The sequence below is a fragment of the Episyrphus balteatus genome, chromosome 1 (assembly GCF_945859705.1).
Source record: "Episyrphus balteatus chromosome 1, idEpiBalt1.1, whole genome shotgun sequence".
In the NCBI taxonomy this organism is placed as follows: domain Eukaryota; kingdom Metazoa; phylum Arthropoda; class Insecta; order Diptera; family Syrphidae; genus Episyrphus; species Episyrphus balteatus.
Genome location: NC_079134.1, coordinates 47,988,041 through 48,013,520, shown reverse-complemented (window position 1 = coordinate 48,013,520; position 25,480 = coordinate 47,988,041). Strand labels below are relative to the sequence as shown.

Below are 25,480 nucleotides of genomic sequence, written 5' to 3'. Positions count from 1 at the left end.
AGTATCAAAGATATGAATTTTATCAAAAGTAACAGGTATTATTAATTCCTTGATAATTTTGAGTAAGGAGATAATTTTGATCCCAATAACAGGTATTATAGGAGCGTTTGTGTTTTTAACAGATTATTTGCCTGAACTGAAAGTATCAAAGATGAATTTTATCAAAAGTAACAGGTATTATTAATTCCTTGATAATTTTGAGTAAGGAGATAATTTTGATCCCAATAACAGGTATTATAGGAGCGTTTGTGTTTTTAACAGATTATTTGCCTGAACTGAAAGTATCAAAGATGAATTTTATCAAAAGTAACAGGTATTATAAATTCCTTGATAATTTTGAGTAAGGAGATAATTTTGATCCGAGTTACAGGTATTATAGGAGCGTTTGTGTTTTTAACAGATTATTCGCCTGAACTGAAAGTATCAAAGATGAATTTTATCAAAAGTAACAGGTATTATAAATTCCTTGATAATTTTGACTAAGCAGATAATTTTGATCCGAGTAACAGGTATTACAGATTATTACCGATAAAAATAATTTTTTGTGTAGGATAAGAGAAAGTTGTTTAGATAATTAGTAGGTATTTTTCATTGTATTAACCTTCTTATTACCGAAAATTTTCTTGGATTGCAAAAAAAAATAATATAATTTAAATTTACTTAAGATACTGAAAATATTAACTGTTATTTCAGTAACAGGTATTTTCCCTGATGAGTAGCAAGTTGTTATTGCTACTTTCCAATACCTGTTATTCAATACCTGTTACTGAAATATCGACCCATTCCTACTTGCAAAGATGGACTTTTGACAAATTTTAGGACACATTTCGACAGTGAAAGTGATGGCCTCCACATCCCACGTCCTCCTATATTGGTATACTCATTCAATACACAAAATTAAAATGTAAGGTCTGAGTAAATTGCTATAGTTGAGCGTTGAAAGTTCCGGACCTAGTAATTCTCATTCGGTAATTTGGATTTGGGTTGCTGTTTACCAAAATGGCTCCAAAAAAAAATATCGGCAAGTTACTTGGTCTTAAGCGGAAGAATTCATTCAGAAAATCAGAGGTAGCTATGTAGTTAGGTTGAACTTCTTAGTCAACAGCTTTTACGGACTACCCCAACCTATTTAGAGCACATATGTGCTCTTTCCCGTCTCTTTCCAACAAAGAAAAACAAATTGGTCTAGACAAAAACCTTCCAAGTTCTGGAAAATGATGAGAGACATCGAGTCTTGATCGTTCATGGTTCTCATCTCCAAGGCCATCTGCGCCGACCAAATGCCTAATCAGTGGAGAGAAAGTTACCTCCAATGTGGGTTTGTTTCAGGTTAAATCAACCACAGATACAGAATTTAAGATGGAAACACATCTTAATTTTTCAAGGGTGCGAATGATCATGGACAAGCAAGGTAAAGTGACGGATCCGAAAGAAAATCAGCTATTCTTTGCTGATCATCATAAATGAGAATCCTACACCTTTGCAACAAGCACTTGATCACGGCCGACTAATATGGTACTGTCATGTACAAAGAAGAAAACTTGAGAACCCCGGCAAAACAAAATCAAAATTGAATTAACCCCAAGGCAGTTAGGTATTGGAAAGAAAAGAGATGGGAGACTTACGAGATCATGATTGTTGTCGATAAATGGAGAAGAAGAATAAGGACTCTAACCATCGCAGGTAAATTCGAAAAATTTGTGGAAAACATTGTGATATATCTGCCCTTCAGAAATCGATGGGATAGAGAGACTGACTACTGAAATCAAAAAGATCGGAAAAATTGTCATCTTTGGTTCGAAGTTTGGAAGTTACAGTCTATACATGAAAATACTTTCAACAGTCGACAACGTGTATTTAATCGTAAGAGGTCTCAAAAGTTGCGCATTGAAGAGAAGACTCTGAGAGTATACTTACTTTTTAGTTTCGAGATAACTTTTGGGCCTCTACCAGCGATTATATAAATACCCTATAGCCCGAGAGTTATGATCAAATTAAAAAGTAAGATCATATTAAAAGCTACTCGTTAATACGCAACTTTTCTGATACCTCTTTCGATGAAATAGGAGCAAAAACAAAAATAATGGAAACTCTAATGAATAGCTAGGTTCTTAACTTGCGTTCATATACTCCATGGAGTAGAAGCCATCGGTTCCACTTATATATGGCACCAAAATATAAATCGGGTATTGCAGGAATATTTCAGGTCAATAAACTTCCATAACAGATACCACTTTTGTATACCCAATATTAGATTCAAATGTAGAGTAGAAACAATGCCAAAGGGCGGATCATCAGAGACATCATTGATTTAATGAGGCGATCAAAACCCGACTAAAAGTGGAATTTCACCGCACCGCCGCCGCCGCCGTGCCGCACAGTGCTGCCATTGGTCGTTTTTGGTCTTAAAATTCATTTGCACGGCCATTTCGGGACGAAAAGTCATGAAATTTGCTACACTGAATGATAATAGTATGGAAAATAAGAAAAAACTGCCAACTTTTTTATATTCAAAATGGCGAAAAAAATGGGCGTTAAAATAGACATCGAGATGATGTCGTAGATTTTTTTCAACTTCAGATTTGAACTAAGAATATTAAAATCTATTAGAAAAGTATATTTTCGTTCACAGAAAAAATAAATTCTCAGTTTTATTGAACATTGAAACTTTTCATTATATCATGTTTTCTAATATTTACTTAAAAACATAGTTGGCAACCATATAACCGCAATATTTTCTTATGAAACATAAAGAGAAGAGATCTCGAAATTGTGCTAATTAAAAAAAAAAAAAAACAATCCATGAAATAGCGTAATAATAGTTCTTAAAGTGTGTTCTACTAATTTGGCATTTTTTGGACTTTTGTTTTTAAATTTTTAGTTTTTTTTTTTTGTTTTTAAAGAACTTGAATCTATGAATCCTAAATCTAAAACAACATCTTTGAAGTTATTTTCACTAAAACAAAAAACTGCTGGTTCGTACAAACAGTATACTTGGTGGTCGAGTGGCATTGAATTGCTTATTGAAAGTGCGCTATACACGTAGGTTCGAATTTGCTTTTCGTCGATTTATCATGCTGCGGCGAAGTTTTTCATATAAAATGAAAGGGTGCGGCGATGGTGCAGCTGTGGTGCAGTGGCCAAGAGTTGTTTTCTTAAAAAATTCAATTTCTATTTTTACTCGGGAATACATTTCTATGGTTACATTCGAAATTCAGTAGAGTGGATTCAGGATACAGACAAGAGACGAACTACTCTGTAACCAGCCTGTTCGAAATCCAGAATTAAATTCTATATAATTTGAAAGAAGAGCCAGTACGAAAATAAAATGGTCAATTCTTTTGAAAAGTGTATGTAATGAGATTTTCAAATAATGCTGAAGATGTGAACACTTTTCTAAAATGCTTAAGGGGTAATAACACCTTGTAAACCATGAAATCGAGCGTCATTTTCATCGGCGTATAAAACAAAGAAGAAATATTATTTTCTTTTGGTGTTTGTTTAGTTTAATTTAGTATATTAAAAGGTAACAGAATAGGCTAATGTTAAATTTTTTAATGATGTGAAATTTTTTAAATGGCGGTGTAGTTCAGGATGATAGTAAAATCCTGTGCTCCCATCGGGCGACCAACTAACTCCTACAGTTTTTAACCGATTGGGCTGAAATTTTTTGTGGAGCTTAAAAATACTATTTTCTAGTGAAGTACGTAGGATTTTTTTGAAATATTAGTTTTTTAAAGAAATGGCATTAGTTTGAAAAAATTATTTCATTCCAAAAACAAAATTCGTTAAAAAAAAAGACTATAAAATCGTTAAATTTTAATATTTCAAAAAAATCCTACGTACTTCACTAGAGAATAGTATTTTTAAGCTCCACACAAAATTTCAGCCCAATCGGTTAAAAACTGTAGGAGTTAGTTGGTCGCCCGATGGGAGTACAGGATTTTACTATCATCCTGAACTACACCGCCATTTAAAAAATTTCACATCATTAAAAAATTTAACATTAGCCTATTCTGTTACCTATTAATATATTTAAATAAACTAAACAAACATTAAAAGAAAATAATATTTCTTCTTTGTTTTATACGCTGATGAAAATGACTCTCGATTTCGTGGTTTACAAGGTGTTATTACCCCTTAAATGATCTAGAGAGGACGTCAGAAGATAGTATGGTAAATTGATGGAAGTTCGGAATTAATATGTCCCAAATAAAAGAAGGAAGACGCTCTGAAACTTGCCAATTATTACAGACATGTATTGTCTGTAATAATTGGCAAGTTTCAGAGACTTAAAGACTTTTTTTTGTCGAGTATTTTGGGTGTTCCCTAGAACCTTGACTTTATTGGCTTTTATCAGCGTCGTTTAATTAAGGAAATTTGTACCATAAACCAAATCTTCACACTCTGGCAAATTTTAGATAGAATATCAAATTGATAAAAACCATCTCTATAGCAATTTTAGCGTATAAATAAAGACGAGAAATATACCTAGATCCATCCGGATGATCCGTAGAAATCGGTCAGAACATCACCGAAGCCTTAAAGTCCGAGATAGACTTAGACAATGTGATGAAAATACAATCTCGATTATATCGACTAGAAACAAGTGTCTGAAACTCACAAGTCAATAATAGTGAAATAATTTTTCAAAAATCCGTTCAACTTCTGGCTTGAAGTGTTGTTGTGATTAACACCATCGAACAGTTAGCAAAAATGGCTGATGTAATTGAGTTTAATTTAAATTTAATATCAAAAATATTTTCTGTAGAGAATTATTACATGAATAATATCAAATTTATCATAATTTCACTGCATAAATTAGTCCCCCATCAACCAAACAATTTTGGGTCACCAAAACCCATTCATTTCGACCACTATAGTTTTTTAATTTATAATGACTCATACTGATGGTATAGAGGTTCTTTTCTCTAGGGATTTTTTTCAGAATAATTGGAGGAAGGGAGCTTTTATTTTCATAATCGTCCCTGTCCTTGTCAATCAAAAGATCAAAAAAGAAACGAAAAACGCTAAATAAACAAGAAACAACGAGCTCTCTTTTTATTTCAACAACCTCCCCACAACTACATCATCACAAAAGGGTTTCACACACAATATTCAGATTCAAAGTTTACAAGGAGGTATACAAGCTACGAGGCATCAACAAAATGACATCACCCTCTACTCTTTCCTCATCATCATCCCAGTTTCGTCCTGAGAATAAGAAGAAGAAAAGTGGATGATAATTCCCAAATTGATTAGGTACAAATTTTGAACTGTAAATGTGCTAATGTTGTTTGTTCAATGGGTGTGAGTTTGTGCATAATAACAAGAGCTTGAGAAGGAGGACATTAATTAATTATAATTTCGGACTGTTTAAAACACTTGGCAGAGATGATGGGATGCTTTAAAAAATGAAGGAATTCTTATGTTACACGCTTAGTTGACGTGACGGACGGTCTTTGATGGAAGTACCTACTGGGTAGATCCTTTTTTCAATTTTTTCTTATAAAAATATACCATATATATTTTTTGTTTTCATTTTTGTTTTCTAAAGCTATTAAAATGAGGGTAAAAGTTTCTATTTATTCAACGATTTGAAAATAAAGACAAATAAATATTTGCCCTTATTCTTTCATAAAATTCTTGAAGCACATTACACAAGGACGTTTTATAAATTTGTATGAGTCACACTCCATCTACGTCCATTAAGTTTATGGATAAGGAATGTTTATGTTCTCATCATTTTTATTTTGCACATAGTTTAAATATAAGTAGTTTGTGAATGTGGGAAAGAATTGTTATTATGTAGTTTAGTTTTCTATTTGAATTTGTATGTGTTCGTATTTATGTGTTAATGCACTAAATAGAGACATTGATGACATCAATTTTTAACCCCTTTAACATAGTTTGACATTTTTGAGTATGAGAAAGTTTGTTTGTTTAATTTAAGGATAGGGTAGAAGGGGGAGCATTTGCCAATGGGGTACCTTTGCCAGCCCAGGTTATTTTCCAAACCAACAGAATATTAAATACCGAAAAATCATTTTCTGTTGTACATTTATGATTGAAAACTTCCCACAAAGTTTGACAGCTTTTGGCTGGACACGAAATAAATTAGACGCTTGTGTTAGTTTTTTAAAGATGAGAACCAAAATATGAAGGTACATAAGCGTCATAAATTTTTAGTATTTGTGTTGTTAAATTACTTTTTCATACAAATATCTTTTGAAAATTATGTGTACTATGCTGTGTAGAAGTGATTTTTTTACTGTTTAAATTATAAAAAAGTTATAAGTAAATTTTTAAAAGATTAGCTTGTGGGGTGCATTTGCCATTTGTTTTTGGGTAGGTTTTGCTCTGGCGAATGCACCCCATGGGGTACATTTGCCAGAAGCTAGCTTCCTCAAAAGAGGATGACAGAATCCTAAAAAAATCAATCCCTTCTTCGTATTTTCAGCTAAAAAAAAAGTTTTGTTTGTTGTTATTGGTTTTATTTATATTAACTTTGATATTTAGGTAACTGGCAATCCCTCCCCACCCCCGTGGCAAAGCCTCCCACCTGGGGTGGCTTTGCCACATAACTTTTCGTTTTTTTGAATAAATTATTAAAAATAGAAATAATTAATATATCAAGATGAAAAAAATATTTAAGTGAAGATAATAAAGTCAATAATAATATCAGATATAAAAAAATTAAAAAAAACGTAAGAACTTTGCGTTAAGTCAATTTTCCTAAATCCTGGCAAATCCTCCCCCTTCTACCCTACTTGAGAACCTTCAAATATTTATAATCCACATATTAATAAATTAATGAATTAAAGCTTAAACCTTCAAAAATGTTTGTTTATGTTACAAAAGGTACATGGAAATGCTTTTATCGATTATACAATCAATATTTTCGGAAAATTTATTATTTAAAATGAAACAACATACAAAATACCTATTTATGACAAAAAAAAACTACAATTTCATTACCTTTCTGAGAAAATTAAAACTTAACAATTTGTTCTAAGTAGAGAATGAATTGGTTTGATATATGAAACAAATTCTTGGCTAAATTAATGAACTTATGCAACTGGTTACAACGAATACAAATTAAAAGAGAAAATGCTTCAAACTGCGGGGTAAAAGTACTTAAATCTGATTAATTCAGATTTTTATAATTTAAATGTTATTAAACTTGAAGATTAAAATTTCTTGTAAAATTAAAAAATAAATGGTTCTTTCAATTGAAAGACATTTTTATGAATTTTAAATGCTTTTGCATTAAATATTGTAAAATAACTTTTAATTTCTTGTTTCACATAGTCATGAAAATAATTGAGCAAAAACGATGAAAACAATTTATCATTCAATTATTTATGTTAGTTCAAAATGAGTTTTAAAATTCAGATAAGCTTGGTATTTCACCAACCATGGAATTTTAGTTTACTGACATCGTAAATTATCTAAAATTACGAGAAAAAAAATATTTTTTCGCTTAAATTATGTAATTTCTCGTTTTAAACTTTTAACGAAAATATTACGCATACACCATAGTGACCGTATCAGTTATTAAACTTAAGATAGCCAAAAATAAAAATGTTAAAGGTTTAGAAAAAATTAATTAGCTTTCATGGGGTAAATTTTTTTTTTTTTTGTGAACAATTCATAAACAAAAATTGACAAAATAGTAAAAGAAAAAAACATTTAGGGCGATTTTGTTCACTATTGCTCAACTTGAAGCAAATTCTCAAGTTAACAAACTTGAGAGTTGACTGAAACTCGAGAGTTAAAACAAAAGTTGAGAATTTATTTTGTTCACTATTTTTTTCTTAACTCTCGAGTTTAAAAAACAAAAGTTGGCTAACTTTTAGTTTTTAAAATATCCCTGGGATATTTGTGACAACAAACAAAAATATTGACAGCTTATAATCATATTTTGAATGTTTTACGTCATCGGTTAGAATTTTATTAAAGTTTGTGTATTATTTTGCATTGATGGTGTTCAAAATGACGAATTTTTCAAAAGTCTATAATCCAAATCAAATCAATTTCAGCATATTCGAATTCATGGTTATAGTCTAAGATCCGGCCATAGGACGACCTACCCTCATCGTTATACCAGTTGAGAGTTATATTTTCTGAAAGCTAGTGTCTTAGGAAATAAATTGCACATGGGTTGCCAAGCGATATCCTGTCAAGACATAGGGTTGCCAGGCCTTAAAGTTCATTTTTGCAAATTTTTGAAAATGCGACCCTGCTTAAATGGCAAGCCTAAGAGTTATAAAAAAAATATAATGTCATAGGAAATTTAATTTAAAAATTTTAATTTTCAGGATTTTTTAAAATTTGAAGTTTGAATAGGGTAAACAAAGGTAAATTTAGAAAAAAGGCAAAAATCTATTTTCTAAACAAAACGTGATAGAAATAAAATTGAAATTGGAATCGATAGATATTATAAATATATGAAAGCCACACATAGAACAAAAAAATGTAAAAAATCTACAACGCGAGATATAGTCTTTTTAGAGTCATGATACTCCAATTCGATATTTGAGAAATAATTCACCAAAAATCAGAATGAAAGATTTTTTAAATAATTTTTATGTGATAAGTTAGGAAAAATAAAATAACTTGACACGTGTCTGTCAAATTTTTAATTTAGCTTACCGTTTTTGCGAGGGGATTTTTTGAAAAGGTGCTTATTTTCATATTTCAACATATTAAAGGGAGAAATCCCGTCATGGGACGACCTATCCACCTCATTATACCAGTTGAAAGCTATATTTTCCGAAGGGTAGTGTCTAAAGAAACAGTTTGCACATGGGTTGCCTAGCGATATCCTGTCAAGGCATAGGGTTGCCAGGCCTTAAAGTTTATTTTTCATTATTTTTGAATACGCCACCCTGCTTATACCCAAAGCCAAAGAGTTGTAAAAAAAATATTATGTCACAGGAAATTTAATTTAAAAATTTTAATTTTCAGGATTTTTTAAAGTTTGAAGTTTGAGTAGGGTAAACAAAGGCGAATTTAGAAAAAGGGCAAAAATCTATTTTCTAAACAAAACGTGATAGAAATAAAATTGAAATTGGATTCGATAGATATTATAAAAATATAAAAGCCACACATAGAACAAAAAAATGTAAAAAATCTACAACTCGAGATATAGTCTTTTTAAAGTCATGATACTCCAATTCGATATTTGAGAAATAATTCACCAAAAATCAGAATGAAAGATTTTTTAAATAATTTTTATGTGATAAGTTAGGAAAAATAAAATAACTTGACACGTGTCTGTCAAATTTTTAATTTAGCTTACCGTTTTTGCGAGGGGATTTTTTGAAAAGGTGCTTATTTTCATATTTCAACATATTAAAGGGAGAAATCCCGTCATGGGACGACCTATCCACCTCATTATACCAGTTGAAAGCTATATTTTCCGAAGGGTAGTGTCTAAAGAAACAGTTTGCACATGGGTTGCCTAGCGATATCCTGTCAAGGCATAGGGTTGCCAGGCCTTAAAGTTTATTTTTGCAAATTTTTCAAAATGCGACCCTGCTTATATGGCAAGCCTAAGAGTTATAAAAAAAAATATAATGTCATGGGAAATTTAATTTAAAAATTTTAATTTTCAGGATTTTTAGAAATTTGACATTTTAGAAGGGGAAACTGAGGTAAATTTAAAAAAAGGTCAAAAAGCTATATCCTTAACAAAGAGTGGTAAAAAAAAGATTGATACTGGAATCGATAGATATTGTTAAATTATATAAGTCACACATACAAACCAAAAATGTAAAAAATCTGCTACTCGAGATATGGAGGTTTAAAAGTCAAAACCGTGAAATTCGATGTTTGAGAAATAATTCACCAAAAATCAGCACGAAAGGTATTTGAAATTATGTTTATGTTATTAGAGAGCATAAATAAAATAACTTGACACGTATCTGCCAAATTTTTGATTTGACTTAGTTTTTGGTTCCTGTGTATTTTTGAAGAATTACAGATTTTTACAATTCAATTCACTGTTTCGGTGTTATTCTTTAAAAATACACAGGAACCAAAAACTAAGTCAAATCAAAAATTTGGCAGATACGTGTCAAGTTATTTTATTTATGCTCTCTAATAACATAAACATAATTTCAAATACCTTTCGTGCTGATTTTTGGTGAATTATTTCTCAAACATCGAATTTCACGGTTTTGACTTTTAAACCTCCATATCTCGAGTAGCAGATTTTTTACATTTTTGGTTTGTATGTGTGACTTATATAATTTAACAATATCTATCGATTCCAGTATCAATCTTTTTTCTACCACTCTTTGTTAAGGATATAGCTTTTTGACCTTTTTTTAAATTTACCTCAGTTTCCCCTTCTAAAATGTCAAATTTCTAAAAATCCTGAAAATTAAAATTTTTAAATTAAATTTCCCATGACATTATATTTTTTTTTATAACTCTTAGGCTTGCCATATAAGCAGGGTCGCATTTTGAAAAATTTGCAAAAATAAACTTTAAGGCCTGGCAACCCTATGCCTTGACAGGATATCGCTAGGCAACCCATGTGCAAACTGTTTCTTTAGACACTACCCTTCGGAAAATATAGCTTTCAACTGGTATAATGAGGTGGATAGGTCGTCCCATGACGGGATTTCTCCCTTTAATATGTTGAAATATGAAAATAAGCACCTTTTCAAAAAATCCCCTCGCAAAAACGGTAAGCTAAATTAAAAATTTGACAGACACGTGTCAAGTTATTTTATTTTTCCTAACTTATCACATAAAAATTATTTAAAAAATCTTTCATTCTGAATTTTGGTGAATTATTTCTCAAATATCGAATTGGAGTATCATGACTTTAAAAAGACTATATCTCGAGTTGTAGATTTTTTACATTTTTTTGTTCTATGTGTGGCTTTTATATTTTTATAATATCTATCGAATCCAATTTCAATTTTATTTCTATCACGTTTTGTTTAGAAAATAGATTTTTGCCCTTTTTCTAAATTCGCCTTTGTTTACCCTACTCAAACTTCAAACTTTAAAAAATCCTGAAAATTAAAATTTTTAAATTAAATTTCCTGTGACATAATATTTTTTTTACAACTCTTTGGCTTTGGGTATAAGCAGGGTGGCGTATTCAAAAATAATGAAAAATAAACTTTAAGGCCTGGCAACCCTATGCCTTGACAGGATATCGCTAGGCAACCCATGTGCAAACTGTTTCTTTAGACACTACCCTTAGGAAAATATAGCTTTCAACTGGTATAATGAGGTGGATAGGTCGTCCCATGACGGGATTTTTTCCTTTAATATGTTGAAATACGAAAATAAGCACCTTTTCAAAAAATCCCCTCACAAAAACGGTAAGTTAATTTAAAAATTTGACAGACACGTGTCAAGTTATTTTATTTTTCCTAACTTATCACATAACAATTATTTAAAAAATCTTTCATTCTGATTTTTGGTGAATTATTTCTCAAATATCGAATTGGAGTATCATGACTCTAAAAAGACTATATCTCGCGTTGTAGATTTTTTACATTTTTTATTTGTATGTGTGGCTTTCATATATTTATAATATCTATCGATTCCAATTTCAATTTTATTTCTATCACGTTTTGTTTAGATAATAGATTTTTCCCCTTTTTCTAAATTCGCCTTTGTTTACCCTACTCAAACTTCAAATTTTAAAAAATCCTGAAAATTAAAATTTTTAAATTAAATTTCCTATGACATTATATTTTTTCTTTAACACTTAGGCTTGCCATATAAGCAGGGTCGCATTTTCAAAAATTTGCAAAAATGAACTTTAAGGCCTGGCAACCCTATGCCTTGACAGGATATCGCTTGGCAACCCATGTGCAATTTATTTCCTTAGACACTAGCTTTCAGAAAATATAACTCTCAACTGGTATAACGATGAGGGTAGGTCGTCCTATGGCGGGATCTCCTACTATTAATTTATAAAAAAATATAAAATGCGTAATGATAACTGAACTGAAGTAAATGTAATTGGATGGAAGTGAAAACATTCTAGCGTCCGCCTCGTCGACAGAAATAAACCCGAAAAATTCCTTATTGCAAGATCCATACCACCAGAAAATATTGTATATTTGTATATTTTCACGAATAGAATGTTTTTATTTATTTATTTTTACTTGCGATATAGGTACTATATATCAAGTTATGCATTCGTACAAAAAAAAAAAGTTGAGATAACATTTTTCCATGACATTACGATGGTAGACAATGCCAAAAAAGTGGGTCCCGGAAGTCCGTCTGTCTGTCTGTCTGTCTGTCTGTCAGTCTGTCAGTCTGTCAGTCTGTCAGTCTGTCTGTCTGTCTGTATAAGGAGCTACAGCCTAAACGGATGAACCGATTGATGTCAAACCTGGTATGCAGCGTTATTTGGCGACTCTCCAGAGGGGTTTTTGGAATTAATTTTTTTGGACCAAAAATAACGGTACTTGTCATATACCGATTTTAGTAAAATTAAAATATCTCAAAAACGGCTCCAACGATTTTGTTTAAAAAATTCAAGTGTTAGTTTTAAGTTAAGGTCTATCTTTTAATGAAAAATTTTTTTTTTGAAAATCATTATTAACGGTACCTGCCATAGAACCGTTTTTTTCAAATCCGATTATCTCCAAAACTGCTTATTCGATTTGAACGAAACTTTTTGTGAAGAAGCATTTATATAATTTAAATATAAGCCAAAAATAAAATTTTGAAAAAAATAATTTTTGGATTTTTAAAAAAATTTTGAAAATTTTTTTTTGAAAAATCAAATTTTCGAAAACGGGACATTGAATTTTTTTGAAATTTTGTTTTTAGATGTTGACTAGTAATTTCTACAAAATGGCATACCAATTTTATTTTTAAACTTTTTCTCCAAAAAATTATTTATAAAAAATTAGTTTTTTAAAAAACGGCTCTAACGATTTTGAAAATTTTTTTTCTAAAAATGCATGTTAATATATCAATCAAAACTGCATACTTGTTTTGGAGGGCAATTTAATTTCAGATTTTATTTAATTTTTTTTTTAAAAAACGATTTTTTTTTTTTCCAAATTTCTACATAAAAAGTCTTAAAAATTTAAGCAACTTTAACTCTAAGAGCAAGTTCGTGCGACCCCAGTCGTGCATTTTATTTTTTATTGAAATACTGTAAGAAAATACACATATAAAATGCAATTCTCTCAATTTTTAAAAACAATTTTTGGTTTTGTTTTTGTTTGTTTAAAAAATATGTTATGAATTTGCTCCTCTTAAAAAAATAGGCTTATTTTTCGAAACTTCGTTACTTTGGAGCATTAATTTTGCTTTCACAATAACAGCAAAATTAAATTTTGACAGGAAAATAAAAAAAAAAAAAAAATAATTTTGAAGCAAAATCTCAAGTTTGGTTGGCAAACTTCTACTTTTTCCGGAAGTTAAGAAAACCGAAAATTTATCAACTCTCGAGTTTGAAATCGAAAGTTAAAAACGTCAACTTTGAGTCAACAAAACAAAATTCAGAAGTTGAAGATAAAAATCCCCAGTTATGTTCAACTTTTAGTGAACAAAATCACCCTTCGATTTTTCGATTTTTTTTTTAAATATGATTGCCTTCAAAAAATTATTTCTTAAGCTTAAATATCATACTAAGAGATGGAATTATTATTTAATAATTTTTTTATAATAAAAAGTTTACAAAAGATCAATTTTCAAACACTACCTGTTTCCTTCTGAGGTTTAAATTATCGTTTGTAAACCGACTTTACAGGCAACCATACTTTCTCTAAAAAATCAAGTAAGTTTTCCAGCTAATGTCAATGGGCTAAATTTACATTATTTTAAATTATAAATATAAAAACTGATGCTCTATCATTTTTCCGAACTCTGGACACCTCCATCCCGGCGATGCTGTCAACAGAAATTAAGATATAAGCTTTTTTAACATACCATATTGTGGTTCTCAATTCAAATAAACAAACAAAAAAGTCTCTGAAACATAATCGCATAAACGGCTTATATCATGTGTTCTTTTGATCGCATCCCATGATTGAGATGTTCAGATCTAGAAATTAATTCCATGAAAAACACATGAGAAACACATTCCATGAAAAACATTTTGTCCCGCGAAAAATGCTTTCTCATACCCATACTTTAACTAATTTGCCTGGGCTTCTAAAAGTTTCAAAGACACGTATAATTACGGTGACCATCCGTCCCGGTTTACCCGGGACTGTCCCGTATTTCTACAGCTTGTCCCGGGTTTTTATTTAAGAAAGCCGGGACGCATAAGTTTCCCGTATTTTGTAATTTGTCCTGTGATCGTCCCGTATTTGGAAAATACGCTGCGAAAAGCAAAATTGTGTGCTGGTTTTGTATGAACATTTTCATTTCGCCTCTAGACTAGGCTTAGTTTTTTTAAATGTTCGTCAATTATTTAGTTCCAGCTTCTGTTTGTCAGGTTGCTACACCAGGTAAAATGTTTTCGAATAAAGAACAACATATGGAAGAGTAAAGAACCCAGATAAGTTTCAAAACTTTTAAGGAAATGTTAAAAGTTGTGCTAAAGATCATACAATTTCAAAATCATTAAAAATAAAATGTTAAAAAACAGCTCTCCCGATTTTGATTAAAAAAATATTTTTTTAGAAGTTTTAACAGATAATGCATGATGATTGAAACAAAAACGCTCCCATAAAATCTTTTATTAAATCTTTATATCAAAATAAGGAAAAATTATGAAAACTCATTTAAAAAAAATCAATATTTTCAAAATGATTCAACGAATTTTTTATCTGTCCCGGGTTTACCAGAAATATCGTCACCGTACGTATAATGCATAAATTTTAAACAGACCTTACTCATTAACATTCTGAACGCCTTAACCCTCTGTAGGCACACCCCTTTTTTGTGACGTGAAAAGCACACGAGCTCGAATTTGGTTTTTACTTTTTCATATCTTTATAACTTTTTTCGGATTCAATATTTTGTAAGGAAATGCGTATGAAATTGACGTAGAATTTCCCGAAGAATTCGAATATTGTATTTACAATTCATAAAAAAATATATTGTCACCATTATAATGAGACTGTTTTGCAAACATCTGTTTTGAAAAATCATTAATTTTAAAGTTTTGTCCTCCCAAATTCGCACCCGCTTGCCGGCAGAGGGTTGATTATGGCGAAAATATCTATTTTTCTCACATAAATCTTTAAAGATTATAATATAACAAACGAGCGATCAGTTACAAAAAATTGCAAAGTTTTAAAAATATAAATTTTTAGCAAGAATTCAGTTAATACTGAGTTGTACAAAAAACACTGGTAGTATAACAATAGTTTAAAAATAAAAAAAGATTCAAAACACAGAAAGTTTTAAAATTTAACTCAAATTAATCAGCAGAAATTAATTCAAATATCAAAAAATCGCTCTAAATTAATTCAAATACAGTATCTGTTAATGAAAAAAATTACATTAGCAAATACGTCAACAATTTAAAAAATCTCCCCCTGTACAAAAGATAAATTCTTTGAAAATTAAATGGCTTCTATTTTTCCAAAAAAATGTTAATCCCAAAGTTATTCGTATGGGTTGGTTTCAGAATCTATATAGTTTATTCTTTAAACTTCACTGTATTCCAGTAAAAAAAATCATGTTACAACACCGTCCTATGAATTTTATAAATATATTTCTAATGCAAACAAAAGCTTCCATTTTAACAGCTTTTGCTCTTTCTTATTAATCCGATTATATTTTTAAAAATTGTTAAACATTTTAGAGGTTTTACAATGACACAAAATCAAATACTGGGAAAATACTAATCTGCAAGAAAAAATAAATTTTCAACGCAAGTAAATTCCACGAAAAAGAAACATGTCAAATAAATGACTAAAAATTTGAGTTATTTAATGGAAATATTTTTTCAAGCTAATTTTAGAAAGCCTTTAGGTACCAATGCCTCAATAACATTGGCCACTTTTTGCAAAAGTACAAAAGTTAAATTATTTTTTTCGACCTAACGCAGTTTTTTTTTTTGTGAAAGAGAATATGGGTGATTTTATAAAAAAAAGGACAACTGGTATGCCCGTTGCACATTTAATTTAATATAAATAAAAATTATTTACAGCCAATAACTTAAAGAAAATTAGCTTTATAACTCCGCCAATTTCATTTTTAAGTATTAATTTATAATATAACCTGTAAATCCATTTTATTGACCCCGAAACTCAGTTTCTAGAACACTGCTAGTTTCACACTCTTTCATTTGAGCTTCTCATTCATATAAAAAATCATTTCTTGTCTTAATATCGCTCTAATATCTTAAATCAGGTAGGTATAGCAAAAAGATTTTCAAATCAATGTCAATTGTCAAATCTGATTATACAGCCTAAAAAAATACATTCCTCCAAATACAAATAAAGTTTTACTTCCTCCTATCATTTTCACTTAAGCTTAAAGTCAGTTTCTTTTAAATTAGCCATTACCTACCCAAAGTGACAGAAAGACGACTATGTCATTCTTTAAAATCCTAATCTCATTCTGTCTTTTCATTAAATTTAACATTCTCTTTTCATCTGACATTATTTTTTTTTCTTTTTTCATTTTATATTACATCGACATTGAAAAATAAAACAAGTTGTAAGCTTGATTAAAAATGAAAAAAAAAAAAAAAATAAATACATTTTATTCCCTTCTTTCATCAAAATCGAAATAGTATTTTTTTTAAATCTCATTTTTACTGTCAGATTTTCTTTATATCAAAACAGAAAAAAAAAACACAAACACAAGAAAAAAACAGAGTTTTCCTTCTCGCGCCTTCATTGTTATCAATTCACATTCAATCAAATGAAATCAAAAAAAAAAAAAAAAAATACTATAAAACGAAACAAGAAGAAAAAAAAATAAGGAATTCATCTTATCCTTAATACGAATCTCCTTCAATTTTTGCACACACATACAAACAATTCAAACCAGCTGCTATGCTAAAAAAAATCTATAAAAGTATATAAATTCAACAACATTACCACCCTTACCCCCAATCGCATATAGAATAAGATAAGTTCTAGAATAGACCTATGCCCCGTGTCATATCGTTCTTATTTTTATTCAAAAAGGAAGATCCGAATAAAAACAAGGGACACAAGAGTATGAGAGTATGTATGCCTCTTAAGCAACCATTGAACTTAATTTTAACCACATGACAATCTTAAAAGAAAAGCTTCTTCATAATTTTTTTAAACTTCATTATCTTAAAGGCAATCCCTGTGTTTTTGTTGTGTTGTTTTATCATACGTTTTGTAATCTCTCTCGCTCTCTAAGGATTTCCCTATTTAAGCTTTTTCATTATCTTTAAACATCGTTAAGGGCTCTTCTTTATTCATCTCTGGGTTTTTTTTTATGTTTTTTTCCTTTTTAATCTCTTTTTTTTATTATTTTTTTTAACAAAGGGCTCAGAAGTGGGATAAAATAATATTTTTTTTTTTTTTTTTTTTTTAAGGATATAAAAGTTTGTTTGTGAGTTTGTATCAACTACACATAACTCTTCGATATGACTAATCTTAATCCAATAAATCCCATTAAGCGAATATTAATCTGACATGCAGCATAAATCTATCAGATAAATTATTACTATCACATAAATTATGACATAAAAAAATTATGCAATAATTATCCTGAACGATAAATAATCGGGATTTTGTGTGTTTCCAATAAAAAAAAAAAAAAAAAACAAAAAATAATCCTATTTATCCCTCAAAAATAACACAATAACAAAAATTCTTGTTTATTTTAGGTTGAACTTAGGAATTCAAACGGTACCTATGTAATATACCATCGGAATCTTAAATAGCCCTCCCCTCCCACACATAAACACAAAAAACTGAAAGGGATGCAAACTTACATTCAAACGTGACACAATATAGCAGCAATGCCGTTTGTGTTCAGCGGTTTATGTTGTTTGCGAAACGTGCGGTAATCCTTATTTATTATGCGTTCAGGCGAAAAATTATCCCAATAAATTTTTGTTTCTTTCTTTATAATAAAAGTATCGATTTTTTGTTGGTTTTATTTTTTATTGTGTTGGGAAGAAATATCCTTGAATTTTGTTTTTTTTTTTTATTTTATTTTATTTTTTTTATTCACAAAATGACAATCATTTTATTGTGGAAGAATTCTTGTCTCACTTTTAGAATTTAATTCAATAAATATTATTTTTAATTTTTTGTAAATAAATTCACTAATATTTAATTTTTAAATATTTTTTTTTATTTAACTTTTTATTTAAAATTGGGCAAAGCCCTTTTTGGTATTTTATTTTTCCTATTTTTGGCTAAGACACCTTTATATTTATTTTTCACTGTTTTTTTTCTTATTTCTTTTATTTTTTTCCTTTAAAACGAAAAGAGAGTAAAATTTTAATACGAGACCGTTATTTTACTGTCACGTTCAGAAATTCCACGAGAACTGACTCATCGTTTGTTGGGATGCTGTGTGATGGAATCATTTTACAAAAATTTGCTCATCGTCCTTCGTCCTTTTTGGGGATTGGGATGAAGCTTTTCTTAGTTTTTTTTTGTTTGCTTTTTTTTTGTATCGATTTAGATTCACGTGAGGACAGAATAGGCTGTTCAGAGAGTGAAATTATAGGAAGCAAAAAAAAAAGCTTTTAAGTTTTCAAAGCTTGAAGGATGCTGCGGATGCATGTAGCAGGAAGGTTACAAGGGGAAGATTGTTATGTTGATGATTTTGCAGATGAAAATTTTAACGAAAGTTCTTTTTGTATATGGAGAAAGTAAAAATTTTCTGTTGTATAGAAAGGGATGTTGGTTGGGGATGTTTTTCTGTATATTCAGCTAAATAAATGGTGTGAGTTCTCCTCCTCTGATGAGACTGTTGATTTAATGTTTATGTTTTGGAATTTGATTTATTTATGAATTGAAATTCTTCAATCTAGTTCATATTCATATTGATTTTGAGTTGGGTAATTTAAGAAAAATAAATTACCAAGGTTGTGGTTGTTTTTTATTAGGTATTTTTTTTTTTTTTTTTTCAAAGAGATTAAAAAATTTAAAAGGATACACAAAATTAATTATTTAACAAGCCAAATAATATGGAAGGTTCATCAGATACCAAGAATTTTTTTTTTTTGTTGTAATAAATTTTATACCTTAGTTTTTATATTGTGAGATGAGGATGTTATAGAGCTTTAACAAAAATATGAGAGGACATTGAACAACTTAGATGTTGGTAGGTAACTGTTGTAATAATAGACCAGTGTCAATCCTGTTTTCAGAGGGCAAAAGTTGGTCCTAAAATTTAAGATAAATTGTATATGAAAGAGGAATAATAAACTGCAGACAATCAAATTTGGGTAAAGGGAGTTGGTGGGCGAAAAAGTTAGGTGGGGTGGGTGTTAAAAATCTGTCAAAAGTAGACCTTCTATCGAAAAAAGTTATGCACAAAAGTTTTATTCAACTAAAAGATCTAAAAATTGTATTCAAATCATTTTTTAATATAAATCAAACTTTGTGATAAAAATGCGAAATTATGCTTTTTTTGGTTTTTTATTTTTATGTTTTACAAAAATAGTTGGATTTTAATAAAACTTATTTTTTAAATAAAAAAAATTTGAATTAAAAAAGTGGTTACCTGTAAAGTCGGTTTACGAACGATAATTTTACGTAATAACGTTATAAAATCTGGTTATGTTCTTTTGTTAACAAAAAAAAAAAAAAATCACTTCCATCACCCAAAAATCGATTTTTTTTATATAAAAACCTATATAATAAATTTTATAGGTACCATCTGAAAGCTTATTATTTCAGCTCGAAATATTTATATCGATCATGTCTGTGCGACATCTACCAAAACTGCTAGAATTTTTTGAACCCAATCATTTTTCATCAAAAAAAAAACAAAAATATCAATCTTTTTTATCTTCTCCCGGCATTAAAATAAATTTTATATCATAAGAAAGATTATTATTTCACCTTTCATATGACGCTCCAATCATATTTCTATGATGTCTACAAAAAAAGTTAGAATTTTTTAAAGCCAACCATGTTGAAATTTGAAAGAATATGGTACTTCCCATCCCCAAAAAAAGTAGGTGTTCTTCAAAAATTCATAAATATTTCGAAACTCAGAGACTTAAAAAAAATCCGTATTAGACATCTTACTTTGTTTTTTAAATCTTTTGAATGACGTTTTTCAAATTGTCAAAAAAATTTTCCCTACCTGTAATTACTACTTTGTCAAACCCATTACTACACAACTACTTCTTGTTTTAGTTTTAAAAAACCATTTATAACTTGGTTCTAAAAGATTTAAAATTTTTTTCAATACCATTGTTAGCCTAATAATAAATTTATCTATCGATAAAAAAGAAAAGAAATATTTTTTTCTAAAACGTCGCGTTTAGAAAATAACCACTTCTCTGCAATTTTGATATACCCCTATTTACCCTATTAAATGATGCAATTTTTAAAAAATCTCTCATTAGTATTCAAATTTAGGTTACTATATTTCAGATAAGCTATAGAAGATAGTTTATTTTTAATTTTGAATCGAAAATTGAAACAATCAGACAGTAAAATATTTTTTTTATCGTTATTAGCGGTACCCTAGCATGGAACCGTTTTCTTGATTTTTGACTTTTTCGCATACCACTTAACCGATTTCAAGGAAAATTTTGTTACAAAAAATAATTTAATTTAAAAACTAAGAAAAATTTTCGATAAAATCAATTTTGTATTTAAAAAAAATATTATAATTAATATTTTTGAAAAATAATTTTTTCCAAAACGGATAGACCAGGGTCGATAATTTTTGAAACCAAAAAAATCATAGTAGAATGAAATCCATTGAAAAAGAAGGTGAATATGATGAAAATTAAAGGAAAAATAAATTACGGGCGAGCCGAGTTCGGGAAGTGGGTGGGTTGAGTTTTTAATGGTAAAAAATGGTATATCTCGATTTCCGGCAAAACTACAAATCCTATAGAAAAAAGTTGTATGGCAAAGTTGTAGGTAATAAAAAGATCTACAACTTCTGTATCAACAATTTTTTTACATAACCTCAAAATTTATGTCAAAAATTCAAAAAACCGAGTTTTTGGTTTTTTATTTTTATCTTTTTCAAAAACAAAAAATTTTCTACGAAATTTGGTGAAAACTTACCTTATTATGTCCCAAATACACTGTAACTTATTTGATTTAGAGCCGATTTTTCAATCTTCTAATAAACAGTCAGTTAACTGTTCGACGAATAAAGTTATTAGGCTCATAATAACATTGATAAATCTTACGTTTTTTGAGTAATTAAAGTGTAAATTTGAATAAATAGGCCAAAATTTTAAACAATGATAAAAATTTTTTTTCGAATTCAAGCTTTTTTCATTTTTTGAATTTTACGAGAACATGTTCTATAGTATTCTAATGTAAATTTTTTTTACAACATCAGAAAATAGACATTTTAACGAACGAAATGCCCACCGACTTTTTGAAAAAAGCTGATATTTTGACACGTGAATTTTCGATTGAAAATTAGGGTGTTTTTTTGGTATTTAATCAAAATAAAGTAAACAAATTAATATTTTAAATCAAATAAGTTACAGTGGACATAATAAGGTAAGTTTTCACCAAATTTCGTAGAAAATTTTTTGTTTTTGAAAAAGATAAAAATAAAAAACCAAAAACTCGGTTTTTTGAATTTTTGACATAAATTTTGAGGTTATGTAAAAAAATTGTTGATACAAAAGTTGTAGATCTTTTTATTACCTACAACTTTGCCATACAACTTTTTTCTATAGGATTTGTAGTTTTGCCGGAAATCGAGATATACCATTTTTTACCATTAAAAACTCAACCCACCCACTTCCCGAACTCGGCTCGCCCGTAATTTATTTTTCCTTTAATTTTCATCATATTCACCTTCTTTTTCAATGGGTTTCATTCTACTATGATTTTTTTGTACTTTTTAATGTTTTTGAAGGCATCGGCACTGGTCTAATGTGGAAAACAAAACAGCAAAAGATTCGTAAATTCTTATTTACAAAAATTTAATTTTTAAAAAAGGCTCCAACAATTTCAAAAAAACAACAATTTTGAAAAAAAAAATTTAAACATTTTTTGTTATACAAGTAATCAAATGACAAACATACTCTATTTAGATATTAAAACGATTTCAAAAGTTGTTTTCGTAATTTTAAATTCAACTTTTAAAACTCCTTAAAGATGACTTTGATCTTTTTAAATTTTCCAAATAAACAAACAAACAAAAAGACAAAAGATTCCAAATTGCAGCATGTGTCTATTTCACAACTTATTTTACCTAATATCGAGATCCAAATATTTGATATTTAGTGCTTGTGGCACTAAGTGTTAATAAAAATGCCCATTAAAATTAATTAAAACCTTCCATTAGTTTACATAATATATCTTCTAATAAAGTATTTATCAAATATTTTAATTATAATTTTTAAATATAAATTAATTTAATATTAAAAATAATTATAGTCATCTAATATAACGTAACCATGTAACCTATTTAACAAAAAATATTCATAATACATCCAAATGAGATAGTAAAACAGTACACGAAAAAAAGTTAAAACCACATTGAAAAAAAAATGATTGTAAATTAAAAAAAATTAAAATTTGTTGGTTGTTGTTTTAGTAACGGTTTATTTATCTTTGAATCAGAATTTTTTTTTTTTTTTTCAAAATGATTTTGATTTTTGGATTAAAAAAAAAATGGCTGCTTTGAATTCCCCGCACCCAGATTCGAGATCATTTTATAATATATGTGAATAATTCTTTATTAGTGGGATATAACGCGTGGGACATAAGCTTCAAATTTATAGTTCTTATGTCCCACACAAGTGGCACTTTGTCCTTGGGTCTTATGTCCCTGCGACGGTAAAATAATAATTGAATTTTACCTAATATTATTTAGTGTTCAATCTGGTGGTAATAAATTACAACGGCAGATTTTTTAAGGTCCCAAACTATGACTGAACTTGCTCCAAATTGGAGTTTAATAAAAAAAAAAAACAAAAAATGCTTCTGTATCTAACTTTTCTTCGCTCACTGTATTTGTATTGATTTTTTTTATGTAACACAACTTCCAATTTGATTTAAATAGACCTTCACTTTACTATCAGAAACTAAATTCAAACCTGAAACTAAAATTCAAACTTGAAATGAGAACGATCACCTATTTTATTCAAATTTGCCTTTTGTTTTGGATCTGTGCTGTAAGTTTAATCCTTTGATAAATTTTAATAAAATATGATATATTTATTTCTTATCTGAAGTCTGAGGAAGCATTAGAATATGATTGGGAAGCACATCTAGAACGACTTGAACCTCTAGAAGGAAGTAATTATGATATTGATTTTAGCAATTTGAGAGTACTTAAAGGTCGTAATAGAACTCATGTGACTTCTTCTTTTACTGGAAGCTTTACATATCACAAGGATATGGACAATACTTATTCGGTAAAATGTGTTTTTTTGTTTTTTTTTTTTTTTGAAGATACTGGCTTGAAAATGTTTTATTTTACTTTACAGTATGGAGTGAAAATTTTAAGAAGTGCACTGGGAGATGGTGATTATCGTGCATCACCCTATCAGTATGAACAGACCCCAATGTGTAAATTTTACCAAGGATTTTTTAGAAAAACATTTAGCCCATCATTTGAGACTGTCTCAGATTTTCCTGAAATACCGCAAGATGGATTGTGTCCCATTCCAAAGGTTTAAGAAAAATTATAATTGTTTAAATTATTATGTTTATTTAGATATTATTTTTATATTTTAGGGAACTTATCATATCAAGAGTGCTTTTCTTAAGGAACGTGGTGAACTTCCCAAACATGTGCAACCTGGTGTTTATAGACTAGAAGTAACTTGCTTAAAGAATATGGAGACTCTTGTTGGTGGCTTTAATGTTTATGCTAGGGTTTTTAAAAAACAAACTTAATGATGTTTACGTCCAGAATAGAATAGAGGAATTTAGAAATTCAATCAAATATAACTTATTTAAAATTTTTGTTGGGATTTGGGTTGAGTTCTGTTACGAATGTTACAAATAGACCTGTATTTTTTAATTTATATCAAAATAAATCTGAATTAACTTTATATTATGTATATGGGATGTGGGTGTTTAACAAAATAAAGTCGTAGTTAATTTATTCAACAAAACTAACCAAATTGTCCTCACACATTATTTTTCCTACTCTCCTCAAAAATTTTATAATCCAACCACCAACTATAATAATAAAATCCGTCATAATTCTTGACAAAAATAAACCTGAAACCTGAGTCGAGTTGCGATGATAGTAATATAATCCAGTCAAATAAGGGTTTCACCTCGGAATGAATGCTAATAGAAATTTTTTTTGCTCAATATTTTCCTTTTTTGCATTCTATAACATACCTCAAAAGTTTAGAAAAATCTAATGTCCGCGAGTCGCGATTTTCAAGGTCAAAGCGCGAAAGGAGATTTTCAAAATTAGCGATAATAGACAATGGTATATTATATACACATATGATACATGTCTTCGAGGTATTTTTTAATGCTGATACCAAAAAATCTAAAATCAAGACAATCTGACGTCTCTGAAAAAAAAAATTATACCAGTTTTTCATCTGTCAACCCATATTATTATAACAGTTGCAAACTTACTACCGAAAAACCCTTAAAAGTTATGGTAGAGGAACCAAATTTTGCATGAAGGTTTTCATATCCATTATTATTAGGAATCAAAAAAATGCAATGAAAAAAACATTCTTATCTATGAAAAATTGGTATTTTTTGAAAACTTTTTTTTTAACTCATTAATTACCTACTATTTTTGTCCAGACTGTGAATTTTAATAAAAAATTGACTCATGTGTAGAAAACTGTCTCAATTGATTCCTTATCGAATAGTGAAAACCTTATGTTTCTATACCTTCTAGGTTTTGAGAAAATTAAAAAATAAAAACAAAAAAAAAATTATTTGAAAAAAGAAAAAAACAGATAAAATTATTTTTTTTCAAACTATTCTCTTAAAACTAAAATCACTTGGTTTTCCTTTATTGCATAGATCGAACGGTATTTAAACGGACGTCAGTATAATGTCCTTTTTAGAAGTTCAGAATCTATCACAATTCTTGGAACATCTGATAAAGATAAAATTATTTTTTTCAAACTATTCTCTTAAAACTAAAATCACTTGGTTTTCCTTTATTGCATAGATCGAACGGTATTTAAACGGACGTCAGTATAATGTCCTTTTTAGAAGTTCAGAATCTATCACAATTCTTGGAACATCTGGCGTTCAGCAAGGTAGCCCTCTGATTTCCATATATTAATAATCAATGATGTGTCATAATAGATTCTTCAATCTCAGTATACGCTGACGAAAAAAAAATATAGATGTATCTCCTCCCTTAATGGTACTAGGGCTGCCAGACGTCCCGATTTCACCGGGACAGTCCCGACATTTAAACCCTGTCC

The 25,480-nt window shown here is 29.1% G+C and overlaps 2 protein-coding genes across 3 annotated transcripts in view; one reads left to right on the top strand and one right to left on the bottom strand.

Annotated features, from left to right (window-relative positions):
- LOC129906757 (mucin-2) overlaps nucleotides 1–18,114 on the bottom strand; it is a 175,379-nt gene extending 157,265 nt beyond the window's left edge. Inside the window, exon 1 of one of the 2 annotated variants that reach the window (XM_055982657.1) lies at nucleotides 17,879–18,114. The gene's annotated coding sequence lies outside the window, so the exon portion shown is untranslated. The remainder of the gene's footprint in view (nucleotides 1–17,878) is intronic. The other variant, XM_055982656.1, reaches the window with a different exon arrangement.
- On the top strand, nucleotides 795–24,069 carry LOC129906760 (uncharacterized). The gene is made up of 5 exons (XM_055982660.1): nucleotides 795–1,683; nucleotides 23,122–23,233; nucleotides 23,294–23,476; nucleotides 23,549–23,734; nucleotides 23,799–24,069. The coding sequence occupies exons 1-5, from the start codon at nucleotides 1,649–1,651 to the stop codon at nucleotides 23,958–23,960; spliced, it is 678 nt and encodes a 225-aa protein (XP_055838635.1). The 5' UTR covers nucleotides 795–1,648; the 3' UTR covers nucleotides 23,961–24,069.
- Nucleotides 24,070–25,480: the final 1,411 nt, after the last annotated feature.

Excerpts from the sequence above, each read along its gene's own strand:
- LOC129906760 (XM_055982660.1), top strand. The coding sequence starts at position 1,649 with ATGGAGAAGAAGAATAAGGACTCTAACCATCGCAG. Across the intron at positions 23,234-23,293 it reads TTTTGTTTTGGATCTGTGCT|TCTGAGGAAGCATTAGAATA; the intron begins GTAAGTTTAATC and ends TCTTATCTGAAG. Across the intron at positions 23,477-23,548 it reads ATATGGACAATACTTATTCG|TATGGAGTGAAAATTTTAAG; the intron begins GTAAAATGTGTT and ends TTTACTTTACAG.